The sequence below is a fragment of the Heptranchias perlo genome, chromosome 1 (assembly GCF_035084215.1).
Source record: "Heptranchias perlo isolate sHepPer1 chromosome 1, sHepPer1.hap1, whole genome shotgun sequence".
NCBI classification, from domain to species: domain Eukaryota; kingdom Metazoa; phylum Chordata; class Chondrichthyes; order Hexanchiformes; family Hexanchidae; genus Heptranchias; species Heptranchias perlo.
In genome coordinates this window covers 32,010,588-32,033,032 of record NC_090325.1, presented here as the reverse complement: position 1 = coordinate 32,033,032, position 22,445 = coordinate 32,010,588, and the positions used below count along the sequence as shown (strand labels likewise).

At 43.0% G+C, this 22,445-nt stretch overlaps 2 protein-coding genes across 4 annotated transcripts in view; one reads left to right on the top strand and one right to left on the bottom strand.

Moving 5' to 3' along the window:
* The window catches only part of LOC137321184 (zinc finger protein 84-like), a 50,028-nt gene extending 34,835 nt beyond the window's left edge, over positions 1-15,193 (bottom strand). The window contains exons 1-2 of one of the 2 annotated variants that reach the window (XR_010962735.1): positions 15,129-15,188; positions 7,055-7,387 (exon numbers count right to left, since the gene is read on the bottom strand). The gene's annotated coding sequence lies outside the window, so the exon portion shown is untranslated. Of the gene's footprint in view, positions 1-7,054; positions 7,388-11,154; positions 11,731-15,128 lie in introns of those variants that run through there. The other variant, XR_010962738.1, reaches the window with a different exon arrangement.
* Positions 586-21,552, top strand: LOC137321198 (zinc finger protein 572-like). Of its 2 annotated transcripts, none has more exons than XM_067983502.1 (2): positions 586-645; positions 19,694-21,552. In XM_067983502.1, the coding sequence occupies exon 2, from the start codon at positions 19,711-19,713 to the stop codon at positions 20,665-20,667; it is 957 nt and encodes a 318-aa protein (XP_067839603.1). In that variant the 5' UTR covers positions 586-645; positions 19,694-19,710; the 3' UTR covers positions 20,668-21,552. The 2 variants fall into 2 exon arrangements, with proteins under 2 accessions (XP_067839603.1, XP_067839596.1); XM_067983495.1 differs by lacking the exon at positions 586-645 and adding an exon at positions 15,734-15,824.
* Positions 21,553-22,445: the final 893 nt, after the last annotated feature.

Sequence of the window (22,445 nt, the reverse complement as noted above, 5' to 3'; positions counted from 1 at the left end):
ACAACAAACACCCAAACCCTACAAAAGAGAAAGGAAACATGAAACTAAACAACAACACTGTTGTCCCCATCCACTATACATTCCAGTCCCTGCGGTGGCCACCGGTCGCGGAAGGCCTCAACCGTACCGGCGGATACCGCGTGCTCCTACTCCAGGGCCACCCTGGCGCGGACAAGACCGGGAAAGAGAGGCAGGCTGCCAGAGCGACCACCCCCCACGGGCCGCGTTCAATCTGGACCTGTGAATGGTCACCTTGGCCAGGCCCACGAGGAGGAGTTCCAGGGGTTTTTGTTTAGACCATTGAGTTCCTGGGTTTTAATAAACGTATTGGCGTGAATTTTATTTTTTTCAGGTAAATAATGTTTAAAAGTTCCATTGCATAATGTTGTTTATATTTAAATAAGAGAGTTTATAGATTACTATGTCACTTATTAGAAAAGGCCATTTCGACCAATTCTTCGAACATTTGCTTTGAACGCCCCAGTACAATGGCGATTGATGTCACCCATGGTGCATCGCGTTCATGAAAGCCCACTATCTGTAGCGTTATGAGTCAAGAGCGCATGTGCACAAATGTACTGTGAGCTGAGATCCCTCTAAAGACGCAGAGAGCGAGCAGAGCAAGTTCGATCTCTAGCCCGTTTGGTAAGTGTGGACGGTGGTACCGCTTCAGTGGGGAGAGGTTTCGAACGGGCAGTCATTTCCACAGTGCATTTATCGTTGAGTGTTACTTAAAGAGCGTGCGACAGACCGGGCCCCTACAGCATTTAGTGCACAGACCGGGTCACTATTTACTTGATTCTATCCCTCCATGAGGTCTCTTGTTAACCTTCTCAGGTCTACTAAAAAAAACTCTAATTTCTCAACTTTCTTCATAACTGTAACCTTTAATGCCTGGTAACATTTTGTGATTTTTAAACTTGTCTCCTCACCTTTTTGGTATTTTTAATTAATCCAGTATTGGAGCAGTACCTATCCAGGAGTTTTATTAAAAATAATTGCTTTTCCTGTATTTGATGAGTCTGTAATTCAACCTTAGTAGGACAATAGAAAATTAGAAACTTTGCTGGAAAGTTTTGAAACTGAAGCAAAAAGCTTTTGTGCTTCATGAAAGGTAGGAAGAGTAGCAAAGCAGAATATTTTTTAAAAGGTGAGGGACTAAGAAATGTTGGTAGTCAGAGGGATTTGGGTGTTCTTGTACACAAATCACAGAACGTTAATATGCAGGTACAGCAACAATTGAGAAGGCAAATGATATGTTAGCCTTTATTGCAAGGGGGTTGCAGTATAAGAGTAAGGAGGTCTTGCTGCAATTATATAGGGCTCTGAGACCACACCTGGAGTACTGTGTACAATTTTGATCTCCTTACTTAAGGAAGGATATACTTGCCTTAAAGGGAGTGCAAAGAAGATTCACTAGATTGATTCCTGGGATGAGAGGGTTGTCCTATGAGGAGAGATTGAGTAGAATGGGCTTATACTCTGTGGAGTTTAGGTGATCTCATTGAAACGTATAAAATTCTCAGAGGGCTTTACAAGGTAGTTGCTGAGAGGTTGTTTCCCCTGGCTGGAGAGTCTAGAACTAGGTGTCATAGTCTCAAGATAAGGAGTCGGCCGTTTAGGACCGAGATAAGCAAAGGGTTCACTCAGGGTTGTGAATCTTTCGAATTCTCCACCCCAGAGGGCTGTGGATGCTCAGTCGTTGAGTATATTCAAGACTGAGATGGATAGATTTTGGACACTAAGGGAATCAAGGGATATGGGGATTGGGCGGGAAAGTGGAGTTGAGGTAGAAGATCAGCCATGATCTTATTTAATGGCGGAGCAGGTTCGAGGGTCGTATGGTCTATTCCTGCTCCTATTTCTTATGATCTTGTGTTAAAACTCACATCTATTTGTAATTTTGCCATGTTCTTCAATATTTGTTGTTCAATGGTGAAACCATGAGCTGCCAAATCCAGGTGGTTATTTGCTGTAAACATGCCAGCTTTCCATAAGCAGACAAATCCTTTATTAACCCAAACTTGCATCTTTACTCATTGTTGCATACGAGATAGTGAGCTCAAGTTTAACAATTAACTCCTAAACGTAATAAACCATGTAGTGGAGAACATGTGGGATTCCCACCACGTGTTCTATCACCTTTGAGGGTAGAAGATAATACGTCACCAGACCAATACATACTGGCTTGGACTACTCAGTCAGATTTATCTACAGGCAAAATAATATAGAAACAAAAAGATACTAAACAATGCAATACTTAAAAAAAAACCAGTATGGTACTAGAATCCATTGGTTAAAACTCCCTTTTTAGAACAGTTTCCTACAGTTCCGACAAGCAATAGATCCTTTGGAAGGACCAGTCAGGTTTGTCTTGTTTACAGGCGTTCAAGATGTAATGTTGTACAAATACGTCACAAGTTGTAGTTTTGCTACAGTCCAGATGTTTTTACCAGAACTGAAGACTAGCAGCCAGTGCTACAATTTTATGCATGGGGCTTCTGCCATGTTATAGCCACTGTGTCTGAGCTAACCAAACTGGAATGTTTGCCAGTCTTTACACATGGGATATCAAATGTTAATAGATGAAAATTGCAGCTTCCTTCATATTTTCTGATCATGCTATGTTTTACTCCTATAATGGATTTCTAATAATATAAATTAATCTCAAAATCCCTGATGATAAAAGAATCAGCAAAGTTGAAGCCCAAGGAATAAAAGGGGCAGTGACAGCATGGATACGAAATTGGCTAAAAGACAGGAAACAGAGAGTAGTGGTGAATGGTTATTTTTCAGACTGGAGGAAGATATACAACGGTGTTCCCCAAGGGTCGGTACTAGGACCACTGCTTTTCTTCATATATATTAATGACTTGGACTTGGGTGTACAGGGCACAATTTCAAAATTTGCAGATGACACAAAACTTGGAAGGGCAGTGAATAGTAAGGAGGATAGTGATATACTTCAAGAGGATATTGACAGGCTGGTGGAATGGGCGGACATGTGACAGGTGGAATTTAACGCAGAAAAGTGTGAAGTGATACATTTTGGTAGGAAGAACTAGGAGAGGCAATATAAACTAAAGGGTACAATTCTCAGGAGCAGAGAGATCTGGGGGTATATGTACACAAATCGTTGAAGGTGGCAGAGCAGGTTGAGAAAGTGGTTAAAAAAGCATACTGGATCCTGGGCTTTATAAATATTGGCATAGAGTACAAAAGCAAGGAAGTTATGATGAACCTTTATAAAACACTGGTTCGGCCACAATTGAAGTATTGTGTCTAATTCTGGGCAGCGCACTTTAGAAAGGATGTGAAGGCCTTAGATAGGGAGCAGAAAAGATTTACTAGAATGGTTCCAGGGATGAGGGACTTCAGTTATGTGGATAGACTGGAGAAGCTGGGGTTATTCTCTTTAGAGCAGAGAAGGTTAGGAGGAGATTGATAGAAGGGTTCAAAATCATGAAGGGTTTAGATAAAGTAAATAAAGAGAAACTGTTCCCATTGGCGGAAGGGTCAAGAACCAGAGGACATAGATTTAAGGTGATTGGTAAAAGAACTAAAGGCAACATGTGGAAAAACGTTTTAACGCAGCGAGTCGTTATGATCTGGAAAGCGCTGCCTGAAAGGATGGTGAAAGCAGATTCAATCGTGGCTTTCAAAAAGGAATTAGATAAATACTTGAAGGTAAAAAATTTGAAGGGCGACAGGGAAAAAGCGGGGGGAGAGGACTAACTGGATGGCTCTTACAAAGTGTGGCATGGGCTCGATGGGCGGAATGGCCTCCTGTGCTGTAACCATTCTATGACGAGGCTGTGGATGCTGGGTCAATTGAAATTTTCAAGACTGAGATCGATAGATTTTTGTTAGGTAAAGATATAAACTGATATGGAATAAAGGTGGGTAAAATGGAGCTGAGGTACAGATCAGCCATTATCTAATTGAATGGTGGAACAGGTTGAGGAGCTGAATGACCCACTCCTGTTCTTATGAGTGTAATTGCTACAGTGCGCTTAATCCTATTGGGGCCATCTAGTGTTTAGTTAACAATATGCAAGTACCATACATATCAACCTGACCTAACTTCCAAAAGACATTACTGACTAACCAAAGGAAATCAAAAAAAGAGGAAAAACTGTAAATGTTGAAAATCCGAAATAAAGACTGAAAATGCTCGAAATAGCACGTCAATCAGCATCTTAAAACAGAAAAGACAAGTTATGACATTTTGGGTGTGTAGACTTTATCATAAATAAAGGCTCACTGTCTACAGGCACTGAGACTATTTAAAGGCCATCAGCTAACTCAGACATGCCTGGAACCTGAGACACTTCTGGTCTGTATGGCTGCTTTGAATCCTAAGTTGACCGATATGCAAGAACAAATCACACATGTCCAGGCATTTGTTTAGTCATTGACGTTGGGTGGGCAGGAACGGTCAAAATACCACGTAAACAAACGACTATTAATAATTATAAAACAGAAGACCCCGATGTCATAAGGCTGAGAGAAATAATAAAGAAAATAACAAAAATAATTTACGCCATTTTAAATAATATTTTACTCTTGTAAATTGTGACCCCTACTTATATTAAACTTGAGATACCAACACTAGATGAAGAGTTTACCTTCCATCGTCAACAATCTCCAATCTATTTTAGCTTTCCTGCAACATCTACCTACCCCTTCCGTGTTCAACTACTCCACTTCTGAACGTGTACAATACTTTCTGTCTACTGAAACGGGACTTTCTGTCGCGCTATATAAATCTTTAGCGACAGGTGTTTTATTTTTCAAATTAGGAAATTAATATGATAAACTTTTACGTTTAGCCATTTATAAATATTAATTTAACTGGTAAAGCTTCATGATTACTATCTTGTATGAAAAGAAAGTTTGGACAATTTTCTATTTTTATCCTTAAATTGCATGACTGCAATGGTGGAAAACCCGTACCCAGTGCAGAAAATCTGCTACCTCCATAATTGCGAATCACCAGATTGTGGATAGGGGTCGCCGTGCAAATGGGAAGAGCTTGTGAAAAGCAGCGAAATAATGGGTAGAATTTAGCTCCTAAACCGGATCTTTACTGCAGCTGCTCAGAAAGGTTGGGGGCTCCACTACTAAGGATGCAGCAAAATACACATTGCCTGTATGTTCTGCTAAATGTTACACGAACATGGACCGCGCATGCACATCTGCACCGCAAGTACAACATTTTGTGCACACTTCGGCTTCCTTTATCTGCACCGTAAGTACAGTAATTAGTGTGCATACCAGTTTGCTTTATCTACACCATAAAAATTGGAAATGCAGGCAAATAACAAGCAGCCCAGCACTTAACCCCATTTCATGGGGGTTACAATGGTGGTGGTGCTTCACAGGGTACTTGCGAGGAGGACAGTTCTCTGCCATTCTGTGGCATCATCCCTGTAGGCAAGATTTGCAGTAACGCTGCAAGGAGATGGAGCTAGGTTTCAGACTTTTTTTTATTCGTTCATGGGATGTGGGCGTCGCTGGCGAGGCCAGCATTTATTGCCCATCCCTAATTGCCCTTGAAAAGGTGGTGGTGAGCCGCCTTCTTGAACCGCTGCAGTCCGTGTGGTGAAGGTTCTCCCACAGTACAGTTAGGTAGGGAGTTCCGGGATTTTGACCCAGCGATGATGAAGGAACGGCTATATATTTCCAAGTCGGGATGGTGTGTGACTTGGAGGGGAACATGCAGGTGGTGTTGTTCCCTGCTGCCCTTGTCCTTCTAGGTGGTAGAGGCCGTGGGTTTGGGAGCTGCTGTCGAAGAAGCCTTGGCGAGTTGCTGCAGTGCATCATGTGGATGGTACACACTGCAGCCATGGTGCGCCGGTGGTGGATGGGGTGCCAATCAAGTGGGCTGCTTTGTCCTGGATAGTGTCTAGCTTATCGAGTGTTGTTGGAGCTGCACTCATCCAGTCAAGTGGAGAATATTCCATCACACTCCTGACTTATGCCTTGTAAATGGTGGAAAGGCTTTGGGGAGTCAGGAGGTGAGTCACTCGCCGCAGAATACCCAGCCTCTGACCTGCTCTTGTAGCCACTGTATTTATGTGGCTGGTCCAGTTAAGTTTCTGGTCAATGGTCACCCCCCAGGATGTTGATGGTGGGGGATTCGGCGCTGGTAATGCCGTTGAACGTTAAAGGGAGATGGTTAGATTCTCTCTTATTGGAGATGGTTATTGCCTGGCACTTGTCTGACACGAATGTTACTTGCCGCTTATTAGTCCAAGCCTGGATGTTGTCCAGGTCTTGCTGCATGCGGGCTCGGACTGCTTCATTATCTGAGGGGTTGCGAATAGAACTGAATACTGTGCAATCGTCAGCAAACATCCCCATTTCTGACCTTATGATTACTGTCACTGGATGTTGCCAGCCCATAGTGGCGCCAGGTATACTTGCAGCAGATGTTATAGCTTTCATCTTGCTCTCCGCTGACCTGGACCCAGATTTACATATTACATAGAAGAAAGTTCCACACGGCCATTGTTAGGTTGGTGCACCAAAGCCTACAAATATGGTTGGTGGCATTTTGGCAGGTTCAACCAATCAAGGTACCCTGTCTGTTGACCACCCTTGCCTACTTACAGGCAGTACCACTAAAAACACAACATACTGTGATTGGGGTGTTTCCATAGAAACATCTAACATTAGTTAATCAGGCATTCGCATATCTTAGTGGAATCATCGTGTGTGCTGTCCCATTTTACTTTGTCTCTGCATGCACGAATTGTCTGCCAAAGTGAGATCAGGTCACATATGTCTGCAGAAGAAAGTGTGAGGATGCTGGTGGGTGGGGGGAGCACAGAGCTTCTCTAGTCATGCTTGGCATCCCTGTATAGATTCTCCTCTTCTTCCAAACACCTCAAAAGAGGGATTCTCTTTGGGAAATCCCTCTTCTGCCAGTAATATCAGGGGCAAAAAAATCTGATGGAACCATTTGGCGCAGCTGCCAGTAACGATGCTGGAGAACATAAGTGTCAGCGGAAAAAAAATGAATGAAAAATTGCAAATTCAATGTACTTACCTGTATCCTTTAAATCATCTCCATCACACCTGATCCTCTAGCAATCTTTTATTCTTTCCATGTCCTTTTCCAGATATATTGATAATGTTCCCTACCCAGTGTCTCATCTGGAAGCAGGTGTTGATCGTCTGTACGTGTTTATATTATTTATGTGATGGGGGTAGAGAAGATGATGCAAGACTCCCTGGCATTGACTCATTAGAAATGGTTGCACAGATGCTGGGCATACTTCAGTACCTCAACCAAGTGTCCATTCTTCATGTGAGAGCATTGACAGTGTGTGCCAACAAGCTATTTGAATGTGGAATGCATCACAACCGAGCTTGATCTCACCTGAAAACAACATACATATTCTTTATTGAAGGGTCACCAAATAGTAATGAGGATTGGCATTCATTAAGCTATCAAGGATGACAACCAATTATTATTTGTATTTCTTAATCTTACCACTCTGGAACCCAACAGTACAAAAGTTCTACAAACACGTGTGACTAGAAACAACCTAACCAGCAGCAGGAGGGACCCCCACCTATCAGGATATTACTCAGTCACAGACAAAATTAACTGTAATATTAGACTGTTTATTGTCCCCGTTCAAAAGTAAAACAGAGACCAGTTTCCTTCCCCTCTTTTGTCACAATATTTCAGAAGAGCCCGGACTATAACAACAACTTGCACTTATATAGCGCATTTAATGTAGTAAAACATCCCTAAGAGCTTCGCAGGAGCATAATCAGACAAAAATTGACACTGAGCCAAAGAAGGAGGCATTAGGACAGGTGACTAAAAGCTTGGTCAAAGAGATAGGTTTTAAGGAACATCTTAAGAGGAGAGAGAGGGGGAGATTCGGAGATGCTTAGGGAAGGAATTCCAGAGCTTAAGGCAGACAGCTGAAGGCATAACCACCAATGGTGGAGCAAAGGAAGTAGGGGTTGCACAAGAGGTCAAAGTTGGAGGAACACAGAGTTCTCAGTGGGTTACAGAGATAGGAAGGAGCGTGGCCACAAAGGGATTTGAACACTAGGATGAGAACTTAAACTCGAGGCATTGCTGGACCAAGAGCCAATGTAGGTCGGCAAGCACAGGGGTGATGGGTGAATGGGACATGGTGCAAGTTAGGATACAGGCAGCCGAGTTTTGGATGAGCTTATGTTTATGGAGGGTGGAAGATGGGATGCCGGCCAGGAGAGCATTGGAATAATCAAGTCTGGAGATAACAAAAGCATGGATGAGGGTTTCAGCAACAGATGGGTTGAGGCAGGGCGCTGACTGTGATATTACGGAAGTGGAAGAAGGCAGGCTTTGTGAGGGAGAGGATATGGGGTTTGAAGCTCAGTTCAGGGTCAAATAGGATGCAGAGGTTGCGAACAGTCTGGTTCAGCCTGAGACTGTGACCGGGATGGAGAGGGAATCGGTGGGGACAGTCTTCCCAATTCATTGGAGGAAATTTTGGGCTCATCCAGGATTGGATGTCGGACAAGCAGTTTGACAACACAGAGGCAGTGGATGGATCGAGAGAGGTGGTGGTGAGGTAGAGCTGGATGTGGTCAGTACACGTGAAACTGGCATTATGTTTTCGGATGATGGCATCCAGGTGACAGCTGACATGTGAAGTACTTTGTTGTTTCCCTTTTACCTTGGTTTTAATTTCCCTTAAATGTGTCTCACCCACTACCTCTCCAGGTTGACAAAAATATGTTTTGTACTAGGAGAGACATAATTTACCGATAATCAGCACAGATGAGGGATCTTGAATCATACAATTTTTATAGCACAGAAGGAAGTCATTCAACCCATTCACATCTGGGTATGGAGCAGTTTCATTCCTGCTGATCAGTACAGTTAAACTCTGCTGGAACAAAACCAGCTCTTTCTCAACCTGTCGCAGAAACACTACCTCTGTTACGATGCATCTGGCCAAGTACCACACTGACCATAGTACTTGGTACTGTATGACTTTCATTCTGATATTAATGTACTGTGCAGGATTATAAACTGAAGAATCCATAAGCTCAATTTAGCTCAAGGAATCACTTCCTCACATTGAAAGCCTTCTATGTGTGCGCTGGTGCTTCACGAGTGATGATAGCTAGCGGGACCCTTTCTCACACACGGAGCATTTGAACGGTCTCTCCAGCATATGCGTGTGCTCATGCTGGATGAGAGTGGATGAGTTCAGGAACCCTTGCTGCAGACCAAGCACTTGAATGGCTTCTCTCCAGTGTGTGCGCGCTGGTGCATCGCCAGACTGGGTGACTGGCTGAACTCCTTCCCGCAAGTTGGACATTGAAACGGCTTCTCTCCTGTGTGCCGGCGGTGGTGCATTGCCAGGTGATGCAGGAGCCGGAAGCCCCTCCCACACATTCCGCAATGATACGGCCGCTCTTCTGTATGGGTACGCTGGTGTAGCACCAGCGACGATGACTGGCTGAACTCCTTCCCACAAGTTGGGCACTGAAATGGCTTCTCTCCAGTGTGTGTGCGATGGTGCATCACCAGGTTGAATGATCGACTGAACTGTTGCCCACAGTCTTGGCACTTGAATGGCTTTTCTCCCGTGTGTGTGTGTTGGTGCATCACTAGGTTCGACGGATGGCTGAACTGCTTCCCACAGATAAGGCAATTGTAAGGCTTCTCCCCTGTGTGGACCCGCAAGTGCAGTTTCAATTGTGACTGCTTCTTGAAGCTCTTGCTGCAGTCAGAGCAAATGAATCTCTTCTGCCCATCTTGGGAATGCTGCCGATATCCCAACTCCTTGGAATAACTTGAAGTGATCCTATCTTGGAACACCTCAATTGCTGGAGACCACCCCCCCCCCCACTGGGGCCATTAACCTCTCCTAGAGCAGATAGATCACAATTACTGGATGATCAAATCAATTACAAGTTTTACAAACTTGCAATACTACAAAAGACACCAGTAGAGACAGAAAGTTACAGTTAGGTTTGCAGAAGGATTTAGGTCAGTTATGCAACTGGACAGGCAAATAGCAAATGAAATTTAATGTTGACAAATGTAAATTATTGCACTCAGGGTGCAAAAAAAACCTAACAAAAATATACACAATGATTGGAATAGAATTAGCACAGTGAAACAGCTGCTGCTCGTATCCTAACTCGCACCAAGTCCCGTTCACCCATCACCCCTGTGCTCACTGAACTACATTGGTCCTGGTATGGCAATGCCTCCATTTTAAAATTCTTATCCTGGTTTTCAAATCCGTCCATAGCCTCGCCCCTCCCTATCTCTGTGACCTCCTCCAGCCCTACAACCCTCCAAGATCTCTGTGCTCCTCCAATTCTGGCCTCTTGCACATCCCCGATTTTCTTCGCTCCACCATTGGCGGCCAAGCCTTCGGCTGCCTAGGCCCTAAGCTCTGGAATTCCCTCCCAAAACCTTTCTGCCTCTCTCTCTCTTCCTTTTAAGACGCTCTTTAAAACCTACCTCTTTGACCAAGCTTTTGGTCACCTGTCCTAATATCTCCTCATGTGGCTCAGTGTCAAATGTTATTTGATAACACTTCTATGAAGCGCCTTGAAAAGTTTTACCATGTTAAAAGTGCTATATGAATGCAAGTTGTTGTTGACATAGAAAGAGATCTGGGAATAAACTGTGTGGATGTTTTTCAATATCCAGGCAATATGGCAAAACAATAAAAAAGACCAATAGAATGTTGGCATATATATCAACAACAAAAGAATACAAATCTACAGACATTATGCTGAGACTTTACAATGCACTGGACAGAGCACACTAGGTGCACTCTGTTCAATTCTCGTCACCATGCCACAAAAAGGAGATACATTGGAAGCAGTGCAGCGAATATCATCAAGAACGGCTCCATGTTACATTAGACATTTTCCTTCGGTTCTGTGATATAGATCACTCCCGTAAGTGAGGCCTCACTACTTCAGACCCAGTGTGTGTCTTTACTTGCCCATTGTCTAGGTCAATGCAGCGATTCCAGGCGTCCAACAGAGAAACTTTGTCACTGTTCAGCTTATGGTTATACCAGGTGTCCCCGTGTGATTTCTTTAACTTTGGTAAGTGAAAGAATAAATGCTGTAGCAAACAGTGTTTTAAGCTATAAACTGCTACTGATTTATTGAACAGTTAAATGAACAGAATTAAATACAAACAGTAGATTTACAGTGATTATTCTCCTCAGTATCAAAAACAACCAAGGCAGTGCACCTGCACTAACATTCTACATAAATGCAGTCCCTGATGTCTTACATGACTGTTTGCTACTGTGGAGTCTGGACTGCTCCATCACTGCTGGTTTCAGAATAACTGCTGATGGAGAAAGTCAGCTTAAGAAATAACATGCAAAATCTTTTGAAAATACAGAACAAGACATTCAAAATATATCTGATCAGCCGGCCACAGGATTTAAAGCGGTGTTTCCTCACACAAAAATACAGCTGCCAATTACAGTAGGGTTCAAAGGCATCTTTCAGCATATCTGTCTGTACCTAACTGAGGTGTCATACTGACTAAATTGAATAGAACTGTATCCTTGCAAAATCATATCCTATCCATCACCAGGACCACTCACTTCCATCTCTGTGACGTTGCCTGCCTTCATCTTTACCTCAGTCCAACTGAAACCCTTATCCACATTTGGGTTATCTCCGGTCTCAATTCTCCAATGTTATCCTTGACAGCCTCCCGAGCTGCAAGCAGACAGAAATCACAAAGTGCTTTTTTGGATATCTTTGAAGTGGCGTAATATTCTCTGCAGCTTGAAGAAGCAGTTAGCAGTACCTAACATTCAAAATGACTGCCAGACTCCTCTGCAAAGATATTAAAATTATCTGAATGAAACTCCCAATTCGTCATGCCCCAATTGTAAGATTACGGTGTCTGCATGCCACACATTGTGTTGAACAAGTCCTTTTACCAGGCTCAAAGTGGCTGTCTATTGCTGATGAGGAAACACTGAAACTTGGAAGAACAACTTCTGGAGGCTGGCTATGGATAAGGATTTCAGTTGGACTGAGGTAAAGATGGAGGCAGGCAATATCACAGAAATGGAAGTGAGTGATCCTGGTGATAGATAGGATATAATTTTGAAACTCAGCTCAAAGGCAAATAGGATACAAAAGTTGCATTTTTAGTTTCAGCCTGAGTGAGCAGCCAGGAAAATAGATGAAGGCAAGGATACAGTTTTTGATGGGAGCCAAAAAAGATAGCTTCAGTAATTGAGAGTGGTACCGGATAGGTAGAGCTGGGTACGTTGTCACCAGCATACATGTGAAAACTGACCCCATTGCTATGGATAATGTCACTGAGGGGCAGCATAGGTGACATAAAAAACTAGATAACCAAAAAAAATTGTAAACTCAAGAACATAAATAGGAGCAGGAGTAGGCCATACAGCTCCTCGAGCCTGCTCCGCCATTCAGTAAGATCATGGCTGATCTTTGACCTCAACTCCAATTTCCTGCCTGATCCCCATATCCCTTGATCCCCCTAGAGTTCAAGAATCTTTCTATCTCAGCCTTGAATATACTCAACGACTCAGCATCCACAGCCCTCTAGGGTAAAGAATTCCAAAGATTCACAACCATCTGTGTGAAGAAATTCCTCCTCATCTCCTAAATGGCTGACCCCTTATCCTAAGACTATGACACCTAGTTCTAGACTCTCCTGCCAGGGGAAACAGTCTCTCAGCATCTACCCTGACAAGCCTACTAAGAATTTTATAAGATCACCTCTCATTCTTCTGAACTCCAGAGAATATAGGCCCAATCTACTAAATCGCCCCATATAGAACATCCCTCGCATCCCAGGAATCAATCTAGTGAGCTTTTGTTGCACCCCCTCTAAGGCAAGTATATCCTTCCTTAGGTAAGGAGACCAAAACGGTACACAGTACTCCAGGTGTGATCTCACTAGAGCCCTGTACAATTGCAGCAAGATTTCCTTACTTTTATACTTCAACCCCCTGTAATAAAGGCTAATACACCATTTGGTTTCCTAATTGCTTGTTGTACCTGCATGTTAACTTTCTGTGATTCATGTACAAGGACACCCAAATCTCTCTGAATACTAACATTTACTAGTCTTTCAACTTTTAAAAAATATTCTGCTTTTCTATTCTTCCTACTAAAGTGGATAATTTCACATTTCCGCACATTATACGCCATCTGCCACCTTCTTGCCCATTCACTTAACCTGTCTATATCCCTATGTAGTCTCTTTGCATTCTCCTCACAACTTACTTTCCCACCTAGCTTTGTATTGTCAGCAAACTTGGATACATTACACTCGGTCCCTTATAGATTGTAAATAGCTGAGGCCCAAACACTGATCCTTGCAGCACCCCACTAGTTACAACCCGACAATGACCTGTTTATTCCTACTCTCTGTTTTCTGTCCATCAATCAATCCCCAATCCCATGAGCCCTAATCTTGTGTAACAACCACTTGTATGGCACCTTATCGAATGCCTTTTGAAAATCCAAATATACTACAACCACTGGTTCCCCCTCATCTACTCTGCTGGTTACATCCCCAAAAAACTAATAGATTTATCAAACATGATTTCCCTTTCATAAAACTGTGTTGACTCTGCCTAATCATATTATGATTTTCTACGTGCCCTGTCACCACGTTCTTGATAATAGATTCTAGCATATTCCCTACTACTGATGTCAGACTAACTGGCCTATAGTTCCCTGTTTTCTCTCTCCCTCCTTTCTTGAATAGCAGGGTTACATTTGCTACCTTCCAATCCACTGGGAACATTCTAGAATCTAGGGAATTCTGGAAGATCAAAACCAATGCATCCACTATCTCTGCAGCCACCTCTTTTAAAACCCTAGGATGTAGGCCATCAGGTCCAGGGGATTTGTCAGCTTTTAGTCCCATTAATTTCTCCAGTACTTTTTCTTTACTAATCTTAATTACTTAAAGTTCCTCACTCTCATTAGACCCTTGGTTCCCCACTATTTCCGGTATTTTTTTTGTTTCTTTTACTGTGAAGACAGATCCAAAATGATTGTTTAATGTCCCTGCCATTTCTCCTTTCTCTAAGCTCTTCCTTTTTACATTCTTGTAGAAGCTCTTACAATCTGTTTTTATATTTCTTGCTAGTTCACTGTCATTCTATTTTCTCCCTCTTGATCAATTGCTTGATCATCCTTTGCTGATTTCTAAAAACCTCCCAATCCTCAGGCTTACTGCTCTATTTGACAAAGTTGGAAGCCTCTTCTTTTAATCTAATACTATCCTTAACTTCTCTAGTTAGCCACGGTTGGACCACTTTTCCTGTGGAGTTTTTATTCCTCAAGGGAATGTTTATTCATTGAGAATTATTTCTTTAATGTTCTTCATTGCTTGTCTACCATCATATCTTTTAATCTAATTTCCCAATCTACCTTAGCCAACTTGCCACTCATACATACGGAATTGGCTTTGTTTAAATTTAAGAACCTAGTTTCAGACTTAACTACATCACCCTCAAACTCAATATGAAATTCTATCATATTATGATCACTCTGCCCCTGAGGATCCTTTACTATAAGATTACTAAAGGAAACGAATTGTGAGAAAATATTAAAAAGAAACATCCTGGAGAGAAGGAGCTTTGAAAATCAAGGGATATATATCTCTTCAAAATAAGTATGCTAATAGATCAGAAGACATAAATTTAAGGCGATGGAAAGAAAATGTAAAACACTGTCTTTACTCATACCGTAGTGTTTGGGTTAATCTTCCAGACTGGGCAATAGAGATTAAAATAGCCAAACTGAGGGAAACAGAAAATGCTGGAAACATTCAGCAGGTCAGGCAACATCCATAAAGAAAACTGACAAGTTGAGGTTTCAGGAGTCTTGTCAAGACTCAGTCAACATGTCTGTTCCCCGCACAGATTGCTGCCTAAGCTGCTGAGCGTTTCCAGCATTTTCTGTTTCCGATTTCCAGCATCCGTAGGGTTTTTTTTTAAAACTCATTTTTGTTCAAATTGACAGAAAAGTGGAGAAAATGGCGGAACCAACGAACATGGGAGAACCTTCCTTTCAATCGTCCCCCACAACGACTGTACCATACACCCAGCGTCACTTACCGAGCGGCTGCAGCAGAGGAGTTAAATTCCTCCGCTAACTCCGGTCTTTTTCTTTCGCTGTCTCCACGGTGACCCTTGACCAATGATACGGTCTTGTGCGCATGTTCAGGAGCCGTTTGCTGTTAGCGATAGGTGACTTTCAGCAGCGTAAAGCATTCTGGGTCAGATTAGCCGCCATTGCCGATATGTCGTGGAGCTGGGGAAACTGCTTCAGGAAGATTGTGCACATAGGTAGAACTAAGAATTTAGATTTTGTAAAATGTCAGACCGCGTCACACACGGAGCTTTCCTTTGTGAGTACTCCCGACGTTGTACTGAGGGATATCCAGAGCTTTGCACTGATTAGTTTGTGCACTAGCAATCAGCGCGCGCGTTGTCACGCTCGCTGCGACTCGAAAACGAAATAATATTTTAATCTTATATTAATTTCCTCACCTAAGAAATAAAAGTCAGTTCGCTAAAATTTATTATATATTAAATAATCTACTACAGCAGCATTAAAATGGCTATATACATTACACAGAGCCCAGGAGAACGTTCTCTATTCTACTGAGATAGAGCGCAAGAAGTGCGCAGATGCGGAAGTAGATAGGATGAGTCCGGGGGTGTGGTGCATTGTGAATAAGATACTGCAGAGAATAGGATAAAAATAAACGAAATATTTAAGAGTTCTGGAGATGCTGCAAGCAACGGCAGGTAAACTTCTCATTTAGTACTGGAATCCACGTTCCAAAAAGTAGGATTTATAATTTCTAGGAAATTATTTTTTATTAAACACGGTCTTGTTTGTCCCCTTCTGCTTGAACCTACAGAATGTAGTTTGCACTGTTATGTCATTATTATTACATTGATTTGAGGGTATTTACCCCTGTGCGCTTTGCTGCTATTACTTGAGGTTTTCTCAGCAATCTAAAGTGTTTATCTTGGCATCCGCTGTCTTTGTCAGGGCGATAGTGGCAATACATTCACGTTTTATGATAAATTCTGCTCCTCATCATGTCACTCATGACAAGTTCATGGTATCTGAAAACTTGCACATAAGTTGTTTAATAACAAACAAACGACTATCCTACTTTGGGGTGGAGGCTGTGGAGCTGAATGTGATGGTGGGAGTCTCTTTAGGGTTGAGTTAGCTCAACTCTATGTGGAAGATTCCATAGTCTGATACCTGAGCTAAGTGGGTCCACAGTACTTCACAATTGATGATTGACCAGCCAGCTTGGAGGGGTAGATATGACACTGGGGGCTGGGAATTTTCATACTCCGCTCCAGACAACTCTGCCAGACAATGATCTAATTGCACAAGGTCGTAAGCAATAGGAAGCTGTGTGGTTTCAGTTATTAAACCCCAGCAGCATCCCTATGCACACCTGCTGGTCTATACTTGGTTCTGCCAACTGCACCAAAGTTCTCTGGATGTAAGTGGAAATGTGTCCAATAGGAAGAGCATATGCACTCTATATCCTGCAAAACAAAACTCCTGTGCATTTATTGGTAGCTTTATTTAGAGACTACTAAACATACCTTATAAAGGTTACTCTTTTAAAGTCCAATATTCTTGCATCAACCTCGGTCCTAACCATATTATGATGACTGAAGTCAAACAGGTCGCCTAATTCTATCTTATGTGCTACCTTGGCTTTACCTAACATTCACAGAAGCACGTGTTCCAGCAGGGATTCCTAGATAGTGATCAGGAGGGGGAGCCCTGAGATCAACTTTCAGCACAGACAAGGGTTTGATGCTGGAACTACCTTGGTCTGAATGACTCAATATTAGTTGCTGCATTTAACCATTAACCCATCAGAGGAGCCTACATAAGAATATAAGAAATAGGAGCAGGAGTAAGCCATCCGGCCCCTCGAGCCTACTCCGCCATTCAACAATATCATGGTTGATCCTCTAGTTCAATGCTGTTTTCCTGCACCATCCCCATTTCCCTTGATGCCTTTAATAACTAGAAATCTATCAATCTCTGTTTTGAATGTACTCAATGAATGAGCCTCCAAAGCCCTCTGGGGTAGAGAATTCCAAAGATTCACCAACCTCTGAGTGAAGAAATTTCTCCTCATCTCAGTAGTACCCCTAATTCTGAGACTGTGACACCTGGTTCTAGACTCTTCGGCTAGGGGAAACATCCTCCCTGCAACTACCCTGTCGAGCCCTGTAAGAGTTTTGTATGTTTCAATGAGATCGCCTCTCATTCTTCTAAACTCCAGAGAATTCAGGCCTAGTCTACTCAATCTCTCCTCATATGGCAATCCTGCCATCCCAGGAATCAGTCTGGTGAACCTTTGTTGCACTTCCTCTATGTATATCCTTTTTTAGGTAAGGAGACCAAAATTGTGCACAATACTCCAGGTGCGGTCTCACCAAGACATCTTTACTCAAATCCTCTTGTATAAAGGCCAACATACCATTTGTCTTCCTAATTCCTTGCTGCACCTGCATGTTAGCTTTCACTGACTCATGTACCAGGACACCCAGGTCCCTTTGAACATCAACATGTCCCAATCTCTCACCATTTAAAAAAAAAATACTCTACATTTCTGTTTTTCCGACCAAAGTGGATAACTTAACATTTTTCCACATTATATTCCATCTGCCATGTTCTTGCCCACTCACCTTAGCCTGTCTATATCCCCTTGAAGCCTCTTTGCATCCTCTCACAACTCACATTCCCACCTAGTTTTGTGTCATCAGCAAACTTGGAAATATTACATTTGGTCCCCTCATCCCAATCATTAATATAGATTCTGAATAGCTGGTGCCCAAGCACCGATCCCTGCGGTACCCCACTAGTCACAGCACCCCACCCACTGAGCCTACTGTCGATCCTTCACTATTTAATAATATTTACCATTCATGCACAGTTGGTCAGTGATTGCAGGTCTCTTTCAGTGATCTGCTTCCTACAATCTCAATAATTTCTGACAGTGAATTTTATTTAAGGCAAAAAAGGTCCCATATTAAAAATGTTTGACACTATTTTGTAATAAGTATATTTCCTTTATATAAATATATATTTTTCAGCATTTAAAGGAGCAGTAGGCTTAACCTTTCCCAACCTTAATTTTATTTTTTAATGAAGTTTCAATATATCCTGTTATTCCTGCAAAATATACTTTTAAATAAAAGGTGCACTAGTAACTCAGAATAATGGAAACCTTTCATTTTAAACTTTGGATGTGTGCTTTGCCAACCAATGTGCAACATAAGAAAGAACTGGCATTTATGTAGCGTCTTTAACACCCTCAGGGCATTGCAAAGTGCTTTACAACCAAGGAATTACTTTTGAAGTATAGGCACTGTTATGTCGGCAAACTTGGCAATGGATTCGTGCACAGCAAGGTCCCACGAAGAGCAATGAGATAAATGACTAGTTAATCTGTGTTTGGTGTTGATTGAGGGATAAATGTTGGGCAGGACACCGAGAACTCCTCTACCTATTCTTTGAATAGTGGCCACAGGATCTTATATGTCCACTGATTGAATAAGTGAAATTATGTTTTTATTGCAAAATAGTGAGTCTTAAAAATCATTTTCAGGTTCAAATTTTGTGCGTATGTATATTTTTGTCTACCTAGGTACTTACTTTTATGTCTTTTTTTTCATGTCCAGTATCCATAGGAAGATGGTGGGGATGAGCTTGCAGCTTGTTAAGAGGCTTGTAGAAGTGTGAGAAAGAGATGTGGTGTAATTTTGAGAGGATAGCATAGGGGTGTGTGAGTTCATCAGGAACTTGGAAGTGGTGAGACTGGGATGCTGGGACGTGTGAGCATTGGCATAATGATAGTGGGATGTGAGAGTATTGGGCAAGAGGATGTTGCTAGGTGTTCAAGTACTATCAGGGCGATGAAAGTGGTGAGATGCTGTTAATAAAAGTGGTATAGCCACGTTCAGAGCCACATGTCACACACTGGCTATAAACTTTCTTTAAGTGATGCAATTACTTTAGAGATCTTAAAAAATGGCTTAAAAAAGAGGCAGTAAGAAAGAATGGGAGTGGCAGGGGGAGGTGGTAGAAGAGTCTAGAACCTAGAGTGTCTGTCAATAATATATTAAAATTTGTACGTGTGTCACATACAGTACCTTCAAAAGGAAAGAAAAACTTGCATTTACGGCCATTTAAGTACTTTTTGAAGAGTAGTCACTGTTGTAATGTAGGAAACACGGCAGCCAATTTGCACACAGCAAGGTCCCACCAACAGCAATGTGATAATGACCTGGTCTGTTTTAGTGATGTTAATTGAAGGATGAATATTGGCCAGGACACCGGGAGAAGTCCCCTGCTCTTCTTTGAAATAGTGCCGTGGAATCTTTTACGACCATTTGAGTTGGCACAGTTTAACGGCTTATCCAAAAGACGGCACCTTCGACGGTGCAGCACTCCCTCAGTACTGCTCCGAAGAGCCTAGATTATGCGCTCAAGTCTCTGGAGTGGAACTTGAACCCACAACCTTCTGACTCGGAGGCAAGAGTGCCACGACTTCAGGAGAGAATGGGAGAAAATTAGATTTCTAAAGAATTGAAAAATTAAATTGAAGTGATTTTGTCTGTTGCAGGAACACTTGACAGCACAATGGATGAGATGCGCCAAGTGGAGGCCGAACGTTCATTGAGGGAGCCAGAGCAAGGTGGGTCAAAGCTGTGTAATTCCCAGCAGTTGAAACATTGGCAGCATTTTCAAGACCGGCAAAAGCTCTTCATCTGCTCTGAATGTGGCAAGAGCTTCGACAAGTACTCGCACCTGAAACTGCACCGACTGGTCCACACTGGGGAGAAGCCCTTCAAGTGCTCTGAGTGCCAAAAGGAATTCAATCATCCTGCCAAGCTACGAAACCACGAGGTCACGCACACAGGTGAGAAACCATTCAAGTGCCCCGACTGTGGCAAGAGTTTCAATGACTCCTCCAACCTGTCCCGGCACAAACGCATCCACAGAGGAGACAAACCGTTCAAATGTGACGAGTGTGGGAAGGAGTTCATTTACTCGCATCACTTGGTGACGCATCAACGTACGCACACAGGCGAGAAGCCATACCAATGTCCAATTTGCGGGAAGGATTTCAGCCAGTCGTCCACCATGCTGGTCCACCAACGCACCCATGCAGAGGACAGACCCTACCGGTGTTCGGTCTGCGGGAAGGGCTTTAAACTCTCACATCTGCTGGTGAGGCACCAGCGCACGCATACAGGAGAGCGGCCGTTCCAGTGCATTGAGTGCGGGAAGGACTTTAAACAGTATTCCTCACTGGCGAAGCACAAGCTGCTCCACACCGGAGAGACACCTTACAAATGCACTGTCTGCGGCAAGGCATTCCGACTGTCGCACAACCTGGTGACCCATGAGCGCATCCACACAGGAGAGAAGCCATACAAGTGCTCTGTGTGTGGGAAGGACTTCAACCAGCATTCGTCCCTGGTGAAGCACCAACGCACACACACTGGCGAGAGACCATATCCATGCCCTGACTGCGGGAAGGGCTTCAAAAGCTCATCCAATTTGATAAGTCACCAGCGCACCCACAGCAGATAAACCTTTCACAGCGAAGTGAGGCAGGGTCTACAGTCTTCCCTCAGGAGAGTGTCTGTATTGGATGAGTTTTCAAATGCACTTTGCCAGGTTCTCTCCAATAAGACACTGAGTAGCTGAGTCGTACACATCCAGTAGACTCAAGCTGCTGGGATGTTCCATCCCTGGTTTGTGCTGAGTTAACTGAGCTGATGAAATGGTAAAACCTCTCGGGCTCCCACTCCTTGTCACTATCCAGTGATTTTTGCTGGAAATGTGTGTGTGGACATTGGTTGGGGTCTTGACCGAGCTCAGCTATGATAGCCTGCTGACACTCACTCTCCAGGCATATACATGAAGAATGGCCACTTGGGAGGGAGCCTGGAGCCCACAGAATCATAGGTCAGGAGATGAGGAAAGTAAGTTAGTGAAGAGAGAGCACCACATCCACAGCGCAGATTTGATTACTTATATTTGTGAAGGGGATCGGGCAGTAAATGCGGCCTTGCCAACGCCGCCCACATCCTGAGAACAAATAATAAAACATGCATGTGAAGTAACCCCTTCAAATGGGGAACAGCGGATACAACTTTATTTTCTTCGACACAATGGACGAAACACGAGGAGAAACTGTGGAGATGTTCCATTCTGTGCTGTGAGCAGGCTGAGCAGCTGCATGCTGCTGTTGTATTAGAAATTAATTTTTGTCCTTGTTTGTTGTCAAATTTCTCCACGGACTGACCCCAACGTACCTTTGTAACGTCCTCTCGCAAAGGTCCTGGCATACATTCTCAGTACATGAACACTCCACTCTTTGCTTCCTCTGCTCCACTTTTCGACATCGTTCACCCGAGGAAGGAGGAAGCCTCCGAAAGCTTGTGAATTTAAAATAAAATTGCTGGACTATAACTTGGTGTTGTAAAATTGTTTACAATTGCTCCACTATAGTCAGCTTCTCATTCAGCCACTACACTCCTGACCTTTGGAATCCTCACTCCCTTCCTTCCACCTCGCCATTCCCTACCCAGCTTTCAAAAACCTTTTTATAAAACCATGCCTTTGGTTCCCCATCTTATCCTTTCCATTTTCTTTCATCTTTCCCCACGCTTAGTGCCCATTGCATCCTTTTCTTATTGTAATGTGCTCTGAGATGTCTTCCGCGTGTATGAGAAGTGCTTTATAATGCCAGATGTTGTTATTACTTCCTTGCCACCTTCAGGAAATGTGAGACAGACACAGGGTTGAAAGCCACTGTGCAGTAAAATTAGAGTAACTGAATGTAATTAAATCCAGACAGCTTCAGTTTAAATAACCTCTGCCTTTCAATAGTATTTTCTTGTGGACCCTATGTTTAAAAGTAAAAGCTGCTAAACTTGTTTGTTTTAATTTTCTGTCACAAAGTAGTACAAACCATACGTTCCAAGGTTGGAATTTTTCCTCCTGGATTTTGTTTCCCTTCCCCTCTCTGGCCTCTGTGCTGCTCACACCATCCCGTGTGAAGGGGATGAGTTGTAAATGTGGTGCTATAATGCTGCTGTGATACCGGTCACAAGGAGGTTATTTCAAAAGTAGGGTGGCATCAGTGGCACTTCCAGTAACTCGATCTACTCTTAAGGAATCCTTTTATCATTTTAGACACTTCGAGTAGATCACCCGTTGACCTTCCAAACTCCAGGGAATACATAAGAACATAAGAAATAGGAGCAGGAGTAGGCCAATCGGCCCCTCGAGCCTGCTCCGCCATTCAATAAGATCATGGCTGATCTGATCCTAACCTCAAATCTAAATTCATATCCAATTTC